The sequence below is a fragment of the Lynx canadensis genome, chromosome B4, assembly GCF_007474595.2.
Source record: "Lynx canadensis isolate LIC74 chromosome B4, mLynCan4.pri.v2, whole genome shotgun sequence".
Taxonomy (NCBI): domain Eukaryota; kingdom Metazoa; phylum Chordata; class Mammalia; order Carnivora; family Felidae; genus Lynx; species Lynx canadensis.
In genome coordinates, this window is record NC_044309.1 from 82990861 (window position 1) to 83004936 (window position 14076).

A 14076-nucleotide genomic window follows, 5' to 3' on the forward strand; every position below is an offset into this window, starting at 1 on the left:
GAGACATCATCAGTGGGCCACAACCCTTGATGCTTCCCAAATCCTTCCACTAGGCAGGCTGCTCTGGGATTGGGCATCTAGAGTGGTATCGTCCAACAGAAATATAATGTGAGCCACATATGCAATTTTGAAATTTTCTGGTAGCCACATTAAAAGAGGTAAGAGTAGGGGCACCTGGGTGGCTCAGTTGGTTAAGTGTCCGACTTCAGCTCAGGTCATGATCTCTCAGTCTGTGAGTTCGAGCCCTGCGTTGGGCTCTGTGCTGACAGCTCAGAGCCTGGAGCCTACTTTGGATTCTGTCTCTGTCTCTGTCTCTGTCTCTGTCTTTCTCTGCGCCTCCCCACTGATACTCTACCTCTCTCTCAAAAATAAATAAACATTAAAAAAAATAAAAATAAAAAGAGGTAAGAGTAGTTAAGTGAAGTTAATTTTAATTTTATATTACCCAATGTAGCTGAAATGTTATTATTTCTGTATATTAATCATATAATATTAGCAATGAGATCTTTTGCATTCTTTTTTGTGTATGTGGTATTAAGCCTTTATTTATTTATTTATTTTTTATTTTTTATTTTTTTTGGTATTAACTCTTTAATGCCAGGGGCGCCTGGGTGGCTCAGTTGGTTGAGTGTCCGACTCTTCATTTCAGCTCAGGTCACGATCCCTGGGTCATGGGATTGAGCCCTGTGTCGAGCTCCATGCTGAGCATGGAGCCTGTTTAGGATTCTTTGTCTCTCTGTCTGCCCATCTTCCCCACTCATGCTCCCTCTCTCTCAAAAAATAGAAAATAAATTGAATTAAAGAAAACTTAAGTCTTTAAAGCCAGTGTAGTATTTTATACTTACAGTTTGAACTAGTCGCATTTCAGGTGCACAATAGCCACATATGGCTGTTGCTATGTATCGGACAGTGCAACTTCATCTGGCTTTCAGCCCCGGCTCTGTGCCCTAGAGATCTTTGGGAAGAAAGTGTTCTTTAACATTTGAGCCTCTCTGCCATGGACTCTGCTTTCCTCGGCTCCTCAAAACCTTTCGCCTCTAAATCTCAGCCCGTCTCTTGAGTGCACAGTGTGGAGGTGTTGGGGTCCGTACGTATCGGGCATGTGGGGAGTGGACTCTGCTGAAGGCCTAGTTCTTCCCTCTGCCCGGCTGCTCCTGGGTGTGTGGCTACCTTTGGGAATGATGACAAAGGGCCCTAGGTGGGAAAATCTAACCAGACCCTGAGACCTCCTGCGATCTAAGAAATGCGGGTATCTGAAACCCCAGTCTGGGTGTCCTCATCACCTCTCCAGTCTAGCCACCTTGTTCATGCCAGGCTTCCCATCTGCCCCCAGGTCCACAGAGTAAGGCCCAGCGATGTCAGCCAAATGAACACAATTGCCTGGGCACCGAGATGTGTATTCTCATGTCCCGCCTCTGCAACGGAGTCCAGGACTGCGTGGATGGTTCGGATGAGGGGCCCCACTGCCGAGGTAAGGGCTCTTCCACTTCTCCTGCTCCAGATGGAGGCAGTGAGTTCTCAGCCAGGCCTGTGATGGGTCTGGAGGCCCACCATCCGAGGACTGTCCTCACACCTTCAGTGGGGATGAGGCCTTGTCCTGCTCCCATGCACAGAGATGCCACCAGATAGCAGCCCAAATCAGTGGGCCTTTGAGTTTGGAGCTTGGTCAACAGCCCTGTGGGGATCAGTATGGGTGCTGGCCTGGACACTTCTCTTTGGCCATGTGTGCTTGGCCAAGTCACTACCTCTCTCCAAATCCCAGTATCCCACCTGTAAAATGAGAGCTTTGCACTAGGTCAGTATTTTCATACCTTGTTGTTGTAGATAGTAGGGTCCTTTCTTCACATGGTTTCTTACATGCAACCTGAGTGTGAACAGGGAAAAAGAGATGCTGTGGTTGAAGCTGGGGGTGGGGATGTGGAGTCTGGTTCACCTAATTCCCCGCCGATGCCCCAGAAGCCATCCCTCAGGAAATGCAGATCTTTGAGACACTCTGAAGCTGTTTGATGGGAGGTCATCCAGGCCAAGGAGGGAACGTTAGGATGATAGGTCCCTTCCCTGCTGTAGCTCAGGTTGCCAGCCCTGCCATTCTTCCCCCAAAGGCCCCGTGGGCCAGGGAGAGTCTGGGTCATGTGTGAGCAGCGGGGGAGGATTCCGTCGGTAAGGCAGAGACTCATACGTGCGAGGCAGGGAATAGGGAATAGTGACTTCTCCCTTCTACTGAGCTCAAGGTCTCCAGAGCTTGAGCAGGCCCCTGGGTGATGGTGGCGTCTGGGCCTGTACGCATGTCAGAAACATCTGCCTGTGGGAGGAGACACATCTGGATCCTGTTCACTGAGGGCAGGGAGTGTGGAGCAAGGGAGTTTGTGGAAGATTTTTATCCTTTCCTTGGGTTGATTTTGCATGTTTTTGTCTAGAGCTCCTGGGATGGGATGCAGAGCTTAGGCCTAGGGGCTGACTTGAATTACCATGCCCATCCCATCTTATCGAATGGTACATGTTCAAGTTTGCTTCCTTTTGAATACCTTGTCAGCATGAAAAACAACAAAGAACCTGGAGAACCTAGGGTCTGAACTCCCTTCTCTGATATGACAGAAGTTGGGCCTCCTTATCCTCCTGCCGCACATCCAAAAGAGAAATTCTTCTCTAGATCTTCCAGAACAAAAAATTACCGCCCCCCCCCCCCCCCCCCCCCGCTGATCTCCATCCTTTGTGGGGAAGGGCTGGACAGGCAGCACATTTGGGCTGTTGGGTGGAGGTGGGGAGGAGAAGAAATAACCAGGGACTGGCCCCCCAGTCCAGCTCCTCCTGGCAGGCTTAGTGCTTCTAAACGTCTTAGCATCTCGGGCAGCTCTCTCTCCTAGGTGGGGGGGAAGTGGGGGTGTGAGGCCGCTGGACAAAGGGGTCTTTGTGGCCAGGCCGCCTGGCCCCACGCAAGGCCATTAATTGGGTCGCTGGTCTGGGGGGGCAGCTGCTCTCCCACCTCTTCCCCCTCCTGTCTCATTCCCTTCTGTCTCCCCTGTGGAAGTGGGTCAGCAGCAGGAGGAAAAGATTAGAGAAAGGTCCTGAGGGAACCAGTTTTGCTCCTCCTCTCATCTTCTACCTGGACCTCGGACCTTCCCTCTGAGGTCTCTAGGGCTTGAGGGATGGGCTGGAGAGGTGCTTCCAGACTAGAGCTGGGATCCTGAGGGGAGAGACCCCATCCCATGCCCACTCCTCACCCTCAGCCCCGAAGCCAGCATTGTGGTTCCTGGGCAGGGCAGATAAGAGGCATATGAAGAGAATGAGACTCACTGTCCTCGCTCCCTATTGACCCCCACAACTGCCAGAGCCCCTCTTTCATGGAGACAGAGGGAGTCCAGAGCAGCCAGAGCAGGAAGATGTGGATTCTAAGCCATAATTGGCTGTGGGACCTTGGGCCTGTCTTATAACCTCCCTGGGCCTCAGTTTCCTCACTTGCAAAATATGTCAGATGATTCTTAAGCCCCTTCCATCTCTGACACTACAAGCCTTGGAAGTGGTTTCTGAAGGGTTGGCAGGAGTCGGGGGAAGGTTATGGTCTGGGTGTGGCCGCCAGGTCTGGGGGCCTGAGTGCGTGTCGCCTGCCCCCACACAGAGCTCCAAGGACAGTGTTCTCAGCTGGGCTGCCAGCACCACTGTGTCCCCACACTCAACGGGCCCACCTGCTACTGCAACAATAGCTTTCAACTACAGGCAGATGGCAAGACCTGCAAAGGTATGTGAGTGTGTGTGCTTGTGTGCACATGTGCGTATGCTGGGGTGGGTACAGGTGGGGATGGGTGTGGGGATGGCCAGTGGGCCTGGCCGGGGTAGGAGAAGAATGAGACAGAAGGTACAAGAGAGGAGGCACGATTACATGCCCTGCAGCCTGTGGGCATGACTGTGAGCCCTAACCACTTACTTCCACCAAATTCCACTAAATTCCTCTTAAAATTACATAGATCATATGTGAGTTTTCTTGTAAAAACATTAAAGCATTATAGATAAAAACCAAAGTCTCCTTTGACGAATCCTTTTCAGTTCTGCTCCCTTTTCCCTCTCTGGAGGTTAGCTGTGTTACCAGTTTGCTATCTCTCTCTCCAGTCCTTTTTCTGTACATCTCTCTGCCTGTATTCACAGATGATCTAACTGAAAGTATTGTTTATGTGCGTGTGCTCTTTTTCACATACATATCATACTGTACATACTTCTCTTCAGTTTTCTCAATAGGTTCTAGAGATTTTTCGATATTAATATGTAGGGAGGGGGGAGCGCCTGGGCGGCTCCGTTGGTTGAGTGACTGGCTCTTGATTTCGGTTCAGGTCACGATCTCATGGTTCCTGGGATCAAACCCTGCATCGGGTTCTGCGCTGACAGTGCAGAACCTGCTTAAGATTCTCTCTCTCCCTCTCTCTCTCTGACCCTCCCCCACGCTCTCTCGCTCTCTCTCAAAATAAATAAATAAGCATATAAAAATATATGTAGACATCTACCTTGTACTTTTAGAAACCACTATGGAGTATGACTATTGATTACCACAGTTTACTTGGCAATCTCCCTATCGATGAGTAAGATGTTCCAGTTTCTCTCTGTCACAAACAGTGCACCTTTTCTGTTTTAAGATTTACCTCCCTGGAGTCTTTGCACAAAGGCCACCTTCTCAGTGAGACCATCCCTAAAATCACAACCCACTGCCTACATTCCATATCCCCTTTCTCTGCTTAATATTTTCCCACAGCACCAGTCACTTTTCCACTGTATTATCACCTCTAACATATAACGTACTTCTCTGTTTATCATGGAATGCCAATATTTCATTTATTATCAGAATTTAAGTTTCATGAGGGCAGCAGTTTGAATCTCTTTTATTCACGGATATATCTTCAGAGCCTAGGACAGTACCTGGCATATAGTAGATACTCAAGAAATCTTTTCTTTTTTTTTTATTTTTTTTTTAATTTTTTTTTCAACGTTTTTTATTTATTTTTGGGACAGAGAGAGACAGAGCATGAACGGGGGAGGGGCAGAGAGAGAGGGAGACACAGAATCGGAAACAGGCTCCAGGCTCCGAGCCATCAGCCCAGAGCCCGACGCGGGGCTCGAACTCACGAACCGCGAGATCGTGACCTGGCTGAAGTCGGACGCTTAACCGACTGCGCCACCCAGGCGCCCCTCAAGAAATCTTTTCTGAATGAATGGATGATGTGCATGCGTGTGGGTATTTCTCGAGGGTAGATTCCAAGTTCGGACTTGCTAGGTGATAAAGTTTGCACCTTTCCTGTTGTGGTAGATTCTGCCAAATCGCCCTCCGAAGAGGCTGTAGGGATGGACACCACCTTTGGATGGTGTCTGAGGGCACCCACTTCCCTGTCCTTATTACACTGGAGATGACCATGCTCTTGCCCTTTTCCCGGCAGACTTTGATGAGTGCTCAGTTTACGGCACCTGCAGCCAGCTGTGCACCAACACAGATGGCTCCTTTACATGTGGCTGTGTGGAAGGATACCTGCTGCAGCCAGACAACCGCTCCTGCAAGGCCAAGAATGGTAGGTGGGGTCACCTGTGGTCACAATGATAGGTGGCCTCCATGTTGCTCCCCAATGGGGAGTGGCCTGAGAGGTCCTAGAGCCCCTTGCTGCATCGACCCTTCTCTCCTCCACCTACAGAGCCAGTAGACCGGCCCCCTGTGCTGCTGATTGCCAACTCCCAGAACATCCTGGCTACGTACCTGAGTGGGGCCCAAGTGTCTACCATCACGCCCACTAGTACACGACAGACCACAGCCATGGACTTCAGCTACACCAACGAGACTGTGTGTTGGGTGCATGTTGGGGACAGCGCTGCCCAGACACAGCTCAAGTGTGCCCGCATGCCCGGCCTGAAGGGCTTCGTGGATGAGCACACCATCAACATCTCCCTCAGTCTGCACCGTGAGTCGCCTGCTCCCAGCTTGGAGAGCAGGGGAAGGGAGGGAAGATGGGCAAGCTGGTGCCTGCCTAGGACAAAGGCAGTAGATGGGATGACCCCTGTCTGGGGCAGGAGTCTAAATAAGAAGGCCTTGCCTGAAGCTAAGGCAGGGGGCTGCACAAGATGACGCCTACTTGGAGCAGGGACAGAGTTATGGCTATGCTCCCTTCCTTCTCTCTGAGCTCCAGATGGCTCCTGATTTTGGCCCAGGGCTGAGGAAGAGGGCTAAGGAGGCACTGAATGGTCAATCTCCAGAGACAAGGGACTGTCCCTTCTCAGAGAGACAAGTGTTGATTAGACCACAGAGGGGCTTTCCCGTGCAGCAGGAGTCAGGGCAAGGGAAAGAAAAGGCCTGGAGCCTTGAGGGAAGCTTGCTAAGTTAGGACTGAGTGCAAAGAGGTCAGGGCTTGGCTGGGTTTGTCTCCATGTTCCGTTATTTTCCTTGGGGGCATGGCCAGAATGGACCCACGGCTGCAGGGTGAGTGTGGGGGTCCTGAGGCTGTTTTGGGGGCAGCTTTGTGGCAGTGAATGAGACTATAGGAGAAGCAGTGAGCCCTGGGGCCACAGGAGTGTTTTAAGACCTCCTGGATGTTCCCATTCAAACTCCTTCCCGGGGCTGTACCTTGCTGTCTTAGGGGTGGAAGACAGGGTGTACCTAGGGATGGGGCCGGGGCATAGATCCACTGCCTGGAGCAGCCCCGCTCCTCTCAGATGCTGTTACATAAACAAACAAAACATCTGGCACCATCACATTTCCAGGAAATGCACCACAGGGCTGAGGGGGAAGATCTGGCCTGTGGTTGATCTGACCCCCGGGAGGGAGGGTAACTTGATCTGTGATCTTGAATAAATCAGAATTCCCTGTCCCTGCTTTGATTTCCTAATCCACATCATGGGTATGAGCTTGCCTGTCCAGATCAGATAAACTGAAGTGAAAGCCAGAGGTAAGTCACAAGCTTTAGGATGGTGAACCTTGGGCCTCGTAGATCTTTAAGTTCCTTCATTGCGTCCCCATATGATGATCCCCACAGAAGACAGAGATCCTCGGAGGATGTATGGGCTTAGCTGTGGGGTAGCAGGGGTTCCTGAGAGCCCTCGCCCTCTGTGGCCTCATCGTATGGTCCACACCTTGTCTCCAGCTCCTCCAGAGCATCCCAGTGATGTCCTTGGGCTGTTGGTCACCAAGGCTCACCTGTGATCAGACTCGTCTTCCCTGGAATGCTGGCTGGGGGCTGCCACACGTGGTTGGCTGAACTCTTGAGGGGTGGGCAGATCAGGGAACCCTATGGCAGATAGGGTAGCACAGGGTGAGACCCCATGAGACGGCTGCCCTCTCCCTGCTCCTTGTTGACAGCCCCACCCAACAGGCCTGTCTGGGCAAACAGCTCTGGCAGCTCCCTCCCTGGCCCTGCCTCCGGGCCAGACGATGGGCTCGTGGGTAGGCGGCTGGCGAGGGTGCCCTGATGGGAAACTTCTCCGCTTTTGCTCTGGCCTGGCCCCCTCTCCTGCTTTCCTCCCAAAGTGAAGCAGGAAATAAGCTCAGGCGGGTACCCCTCCCTTGGCAAATAGAACCTTGCCTCCCGGTCTGTTGGATTCACTGGGCCCCTCTGGGGCAGAGTCCAGGAGGCAGGAGGAGACCAAGGTTCCGGGGAGAAATGCTAGTGGGGTGGATGAGTGGGTTCCTGTGGCCCCAGCCTCTGTCCCTCCTCCCTGCCCTGCCCCCACCCCACGCTCCATGCCGCCTGAATGTCTGGCTGTCACCCTGAGGATGGTTGTTTTGCTCTCATCCCACAGACTAATTATGGGCCCTGAGATGAGGATGTCGGAAGTGTCTCTCCCCTAGCACCCTCCCCCATCTCTAGTTCAGCCCCTTCCCAGGAGAGGCTGGGTGCCCTGTCCTGGTGTGCGGGTGGCTGTCCCAGGCACTCACCTGTGCAGTGGGCTGCTGGCCTGTAATTAGCTCCCCAAGGGGGATGAAGAAGAAAGGCTCCTGCTTTCTCCTGCTTTCTCTCTGCCCCCTGGGGGAGCTCTCCCTGCAATCATCCCATTCCTGGCTAGGACCATGACCTCCATTGCACCCGGGAGGGAGCCCCATGCAGGAGGGAGGAGTCTGACAATTGAGAGGTGCTGGGGCCCAGAGGCCAAGACGCAGAGAGGCGGAGAGAAGCCTGCTTGCTGCTGTGGGAAGAAGGGGGAGCCTGCCCCAGAGAAAACTCTGGGAACAGAAATAGAATAGAAAAAAGGAAGGAGGCCAGGAAGTGAGCCTGTTTCACATGGGTCCTAGGGCTTGTGTGTTGCAGACCTGCTCTGAGTCCTGAGAGCCCTCAGAGGGCCCCTCCCAGAGCCCTGCCATGCTCAGGGGTTGGTGCAGCTTCCAGGAGAGGCTCCGTGGAGCCGGCTGGGGATCGAAGCTCCTGCTTTTTCCTGTCTTGATCCCAGCTCCTTCCCTCTGTTTCTGCCCAAGAGTTAGGGGACACTGTCTTACCAATGTCCTCACACGTTCCGGAAGGTGTATGTGCGTGCGTGCGCATGTGTGTGAGTGTGTGTGCGTGCGCTGTGCGCGCTTTCCTCCCTTAACTGAGCCCAGGCTGCCAGTGCTCCTTCCCCTGTCCGTGACTTTCACTGGCTTGGATTGGGGGGCCTTGGGGGCTGAGTCCTCACCTCTTCCTTTCCCTCCTGGGACATAATTCCAGGACACATCCTCCCCTCTGCCACTGTCCCAGCAGCATGGGGAGGTCTCTGTGGATTCTGATTCTGTGACTGGAGAACATGGTAGTGAGAGCTGGAAGATCCTTAGGGAGGACCAAGGCTGGCCCCTCAGTTTTTAATACTGCCTTTCCCAAAGCAGGCTGCCTTGATTTTAGGTTATACATGGATGTGCATTTTTTATCATTAATTTTTATTTTTTAATACCTATTAGGAAACTCCTATAACTAGTATATCAAATCTGTGATTTCATAGATTGCTTAGGATATAGCAAAATAAGAAAAATGAGTTGACTTAAAGAAACAGTAGGTAAATGATAGTGCAGGCTGTACATCACCTTGGCAAGCATTTCGAAAGTGATACACAAAAGACCGAAGTTCTAGAAACTGAGACCCACAGGGGTCGGTTGGCCTGGTAGTACCAGAGCCAGGCCTGGTTTGCCCATTCTGCCCCTCACCTCTGTCCACGCTCTCAAGGAAACTTAAGCTCTGCCCAGCCCCCTGCTGGCTGCCCCTGGGCAGGGCTGAAAGTCAGGTCTGCTGACCCAACCCACCCCCAGCCCTGCATTGCCTTGGCTGTGTTCCTCTGACCTGTCTTCCAGTAGCTTTGGGTATGTTTCCACTGTAGAAAGAATGAGGGCAGACTGCAGGACTGGGGCCCTGGGAAGGGGTGTGTGTGTGGTGAGGGGAAGTTCTGACGCTGTGCATGGAGGCCTTCAGGGAAATAAGTTTTGTGTATGAGGGGATGCTCTGGAGGGGCCCTCAGGGGTCCTGGGGTTTCTTCCCTGCACCATCCGCATGGGGAAGGAGGAGGTAGGAATAAACGGCCCCCTAGGCTGCAGGCAGCAAGGTTGCGAAATGTGGCCCCAAGTCCAGCTGGCCAGTTTCACTTATCCCTCCCTCTTTCTTTGTGTGCGTGTGTGTGCGTGTGTGTATGTGTGTGGTTAAAATCACAACAGGAAATGGGTAGTGATGTGTCTAGAGGGAAGGCAGAGAGGGGGCAGAGAGTAACCCCCCTGCATCTGTGATGAACTGTCTTCGCCGGCTGGAAGGGGAGCTGTCTTTCCACTGAACTGGGCAGCCTGGGCCCTCTCAGCCTCCCAGTCTATGCCTATGGAATACTTCCAGATTTCATATATGAAAGCCAGCCACCACCACCCTCTTCCTTGGCCTTCCTCACCCATAGGGTGTCAGAATCCTGGGGGGCGGGGGCTCCTGCCAGCACACTCTTTGGCCTTGGGCCACCCGCATCCTGGTGCTTTTGCTTCCCATTCCCGTCCTGAGTTTCTTAATCATTTCACAGCCCTGCTCTCCTCTCCCTGGCTAGGCCAGCCCCACGTCTCCTCTCCGTCTCAGTCTCCCGGCTCAGCTCCAGCCTGTACTCTCCTCCCCCGCTGTCTCCTTGAAGTTGCCTCTCCACCCAGCCTGCTCCCTAACCCCCCCCCCTTCCCTGTTTTCAAGCCACAGGAAGTAACTTAAGCAAGAAAGATGTGTTTTAGAGCCCAGCAAGGATTTCTCAATAGTGGGAAGATCCTGGTTCTGATTCTGAATCAGAGCTGCAGAATTTAGGCATCTCTTCTCTGGGACCAGCACTGACTGCCTTTGTGGACCTGGGCCAGGCAGGGGAAGGAGCAGAGCAGAAACCCCAGGCGGGTACAAGTGGGGCAGGAAGGGAGCCCAGGGGACAGAGGTGATGTGATGTGGCTGAGCCAGGGCCTCTCTGGGAACAAGAGGAGCTAAAGTCGGCTCGGCAGGAAACAGGAGCATGAGACATGCCATTTGGCAAAGCTCCTGCCAGACCTGCCTGGCGGTCTTTTACCTGCTTGCAAAGACCCCAGACTCCTGATCCTCTCCCCCAGCCCTCCCTCTCCCCACTCAGGACGAGATCCCCAAGTGGCTCTGAGAGGCGGGAGGATTACCAGACAGATGTGTTCTCCCACCATCGTGGGGGCGTCCCAAGGCCAGAGAAGGAGGATCCTGGCAGTCGAAGGAAAGGGAAAAAGTGATGTCCCAGTTCTAGGACAACAGCGTGAGGAGTCAGTACTCAACAAATATTTGTTGAATGAATCAGTATATGTGTGTCAGACGCCGGGGAGAGAGATGAAAGACAGCACCCTGCCCTCACAATATTTGTAGTCAGGTAAACAGACTGTGATGAAAGGACTTACTGGGCCATACAGGCACCTGAAATACAGAAATCTTTCTTCTGGGGGCCTGAGCTGAGTCTTGAAGAATAGTAGGTGTTAGCCCCAAACTGCGCACCTGGAGGGCCCACCATTAGTCAGGAGGCCACAGAGTTCTAGCTGGAGGCACAGATGGTAACTGGGTGGACAAGGTAGGGAAGAATGGGGTTGAGGTGAGGGAGGATCGTGGTATGAACAGCTCCCACTTATAGAGTGTTAATTATGTGCCAGGCCCTGTGCTAAGTGCTATTAATACACCGTCCCATTTTACAGATGAGCAAACTGAGACTCAGACATTAAGTAACTTTCCCGTAATCCCACAGTTGGAAGATGATAGAACGAGGATTCGAGCCCAGGCTGTCAGTGTCTAGAGCCTGGCTGGGCCCAGGGTGGAGCAGAGTGACGGGAGAGGTGGGGAGTTTCCTGGAATAAGGACCAGAATGTGTGTGTCCACTGGGGATGTGGTTAAAGTGGAAGTGGGTTTCATCCTCCCTCATCCACAGGCCTCATGACCTGTCCTATAATCTTTGGGTATGTGGATGCATTGGGGGATATTTCCTCACAGCAGGGAGGCGCCCTTCCTCCCCCAGATTTGTTTTAGGGAAAGTGACTGGAGTCCTGTAGCTGAAGCCAGGGTCTTCTTAGTAATGGGGTGGGCTGTTGTTTTTGGGAAAGCAACCACTGTTTAGGGAAATAACTCTTGAACAATGTGACTGGTAGAGAAGTTGAGAAAAATTGGACTTATAGGGGGTGCAGAGTGCTGAGCATTGGGGTGGGGGAGTGCAGGGAGGGCTCGTCAGTTATAAACACACACCCCTGGTCTATTCTGGAGCCTGGAAGTGAAAGTCTTTAATGACATTACTGGCAAGCTGTGGTCTGTCCTCTTGACTATCCCATCCCCCTCCCAGCTTCCTAGCCTCCTTCTGTAAGCTGGAATTCCCAACTTCTTGGCCCCCAGACCATCCCCAGACCCTTTCCACAACATAGCATTCCTCTCCTTGGGTTTACTTGAGGTTCTCCTGTCTTCAGGATTTGGGGCCTTTGGCCAGAGCCCCTTGGAGGGTGCTCTGGGGTGGCTCAGCCCTGAGAAGCCTGGGCTGCAGGGGACAGTTGCCCTCTGAATGTGTGGGGCCAGAACATTCAGGTCCTCTAGGGTGAAACCCAGGACTCAACTTGCCCGCCCCTGCCCCTCATGCCATGAGACAGGGCAACGGCCCAGATACTGCCTATAGGGGAGCCCAGGAGGGAAGGTTCCCTCTCCCAATCTGAACCCATCTGTCTACACTGGCCTTAGGTATGAGTGGCCAAGTGTGTGTGTGTGTGTGTGTGTGTGTGTGTGTGTGTGTGAAGATGTGTGCATGTGTGTGAGTGTGTGTGGTTGGGCGGGCAGAGGAATCTGGACTTTAGGAGAGGGGAAAATAATGTGGTGGAGGGGGGTTGGATAACAAAGGATTTTTTGGCTTGCGACTAATAGTCTCCAGCTGCAAAAATACCAAAGTGGAGGCAAGGCCGGGCTGGGGACTCCCGTTCTTGCCAACTCCTCACCGGCCTGCTGAGTGGGGCCGTGCCTGGCCTTTGGGAGGTGGAAGGGGAGACCGGCCAAGGGTAAATAATCTAGAGCAAGGACGATCCTTCTGCCTTCCTTCCCGGAATTGGCAGGGAACCCAGGCCAGGAGTGAGGCTCGAAGGTCAAACACTTCCTGGGGCTAAGGGGGTGATTTGTAGCTGCACCTGGGATGGGGGGGGGGCATCTGATCTCTTCAGATTTCTTCCTCCTCCCTTCTCGCTGAGGGAAGGGTGGATGGGGAGCAGGGGCAGGGTGTTGCCAGCCTGGAGCTGGGCAGTGACTCAGGGAAGCCTCAGGAAGTTAGAGAGGAGGACGCAGCTGCACCAGCTGGTGCTGGGAAACCAGCTTCCAATGATGAAGTTCCTCTGCATGCCAGCAGCCCCCTGCTGTGCCCACCAAGTAAAGGGCACGAAGCCCTATTTGCCTTTCAACCTGTTTGCCTTCCAACCTACTTGCCTGCTGGCTTCCTGGTGCTGCGGCAGGTCCCCCCCCCCCCCCCCACACACACTCTGGTTTGGGACTTTGGGTTTCCTTTGGAGGCGGCCCAGCAGCATTCATTTTAATCTGTTTTCTCCGTGGTAACGGTGTGTGGAGCAGCGTGATTGCCTTATCCCAGCACTGGGCCCTCTTCCTACATGGTCTGGGACCCACACTTCCAGGCTGCTCTGCCCCTCTCTTCTACTGTCGTCAGGGTGCTAGGAGCCCAGGGGAGAGAGTGATTTGGTTTGGGGGTGCATCAGCAACCACAGGGACAATGCCTCATCCCTGTGACTTCTTTCTCCAGTCACCCTGAAGTGGGGTTTAACGGGGGGACCTGAAAAGGAAACTAGTTTGATGAGAACCTCAAATTGGCTCCTTCCCTTCCTCCCCGGCCTAAGTCCTGTGACTGTGAGTCAGTGTCAGGGCCTAGCCAAGTTCCTTGGGAGCCACGTTCCTGTTCCCTTTGCCCCCCACCCCCACCCACTGTCAGGAAATAGCCTCTGAATCCCTGTGGGGAGAGGGAAGGATTAGGGAAGAGTTGAGCAGAGCACCTAGTCATTATACCTACAGCTCTGTGGGGATAGAATAACCCCTACTGGGTTTAAGTGTGGGTAGCGTGTGGGGGTAAGGTTCAGCCAAAGGCAGGTGGTCCAAAGATCTCTTTACTTACTGAAATTGGTAAAGGTGGAGTGCAAGGCAGGAGTCCTGAGGAGTCACTGTCTTAGAGATTCCTAGTCTGCAAGAAGCATCACCTCTGGTGGTGGTAGTTGAAGGGGACAAGTAAGTAAATGGATGGGAGCCAGTGGGTCCTGGAGAGGAGGTGCCTAGAAGAGGCCAGCAGGGGTCCCTGTCTCCAGACTTCCAGCCTCCAGACTTCCCACTGCCCTTGCTCCACCCCTACCCTCTTCAGTCCTTTTTAGCCTCTTCCATCTCCTCCAGAGATGGCATAGACTAAGTGTGAGCACCTGGTGTCCATCCTCCTCCCCTACTCACCTTTCTGAAGCTCCCCTTCTTTCTGAACCATACCTCAGTTTACCTTCAGAGTCCTTTTATGGCCTTCCTCCTATGTTCTCTGTCCTCCAGCCCTATAGCTTATTCTCTGCTCCTTCCTACCCTCCCTAAGACATGAGGAAATTGAGCAATGAGGACATTGAAGAAACGGGAACAGGAGTGA

At 53.0% G+C, this 14076-nt stretch overlaps 1 protein-coding gene and 1 long non-coding RNA gene across 3 annotated transcripts in view; one reads left to right on the forward strand and one right to left on the reverse strand.

Moving 5' to 3' along the window:
- Nucleotides 1-14076, forward strand: part of LRP1 (LDL receptor related protein 1) — an 82061-nt gene that overhangs the window by 10830 nt on the left and 57155 nt on the right. Inside the window, exons 3-6 of the mRNA XM_030322980.1 lie at nucleotides 1334-1471; nucleotides 3617-3736; nucleotides 5418-5546; nucleotides 5667-5930. Of these exons, the coding sequence (XP_030178840.1) occupies nucleotides 1334-1471; nucleotides 3617-3736; nucleotides 5418-5546; nucleotides 5667-5930 (651 nt within the window). The remainder of the gene's footprint in view (nucleotides 1-1333; nucleotides 1472-3616; nucleotides 3737-5417; nucleotides 5547-5666; nucleotides 5931-14076) is intronic.
- On the reverse strand, nucleotides 851-13976 carry LOC115519187. Of its 2 annotated transcripts, XR_003970425.1 has the most exons (5): nucleotides 13939-13976; nucleotides 13573-13726; nucleotides 7160-7250; nucleotides 1812-1864; nucleotides 851-955 (listed from the first exon to the last, which is right to left on the reverse strand). It is a non-coding gene; the product is annotated as an uncharacterized LOC115519187 (long non-coding RNA). The 2 variants fall into 2 exon arrangements; XR_004343887.1 differs by having other exon boundaries at nucleotides 13573-13959.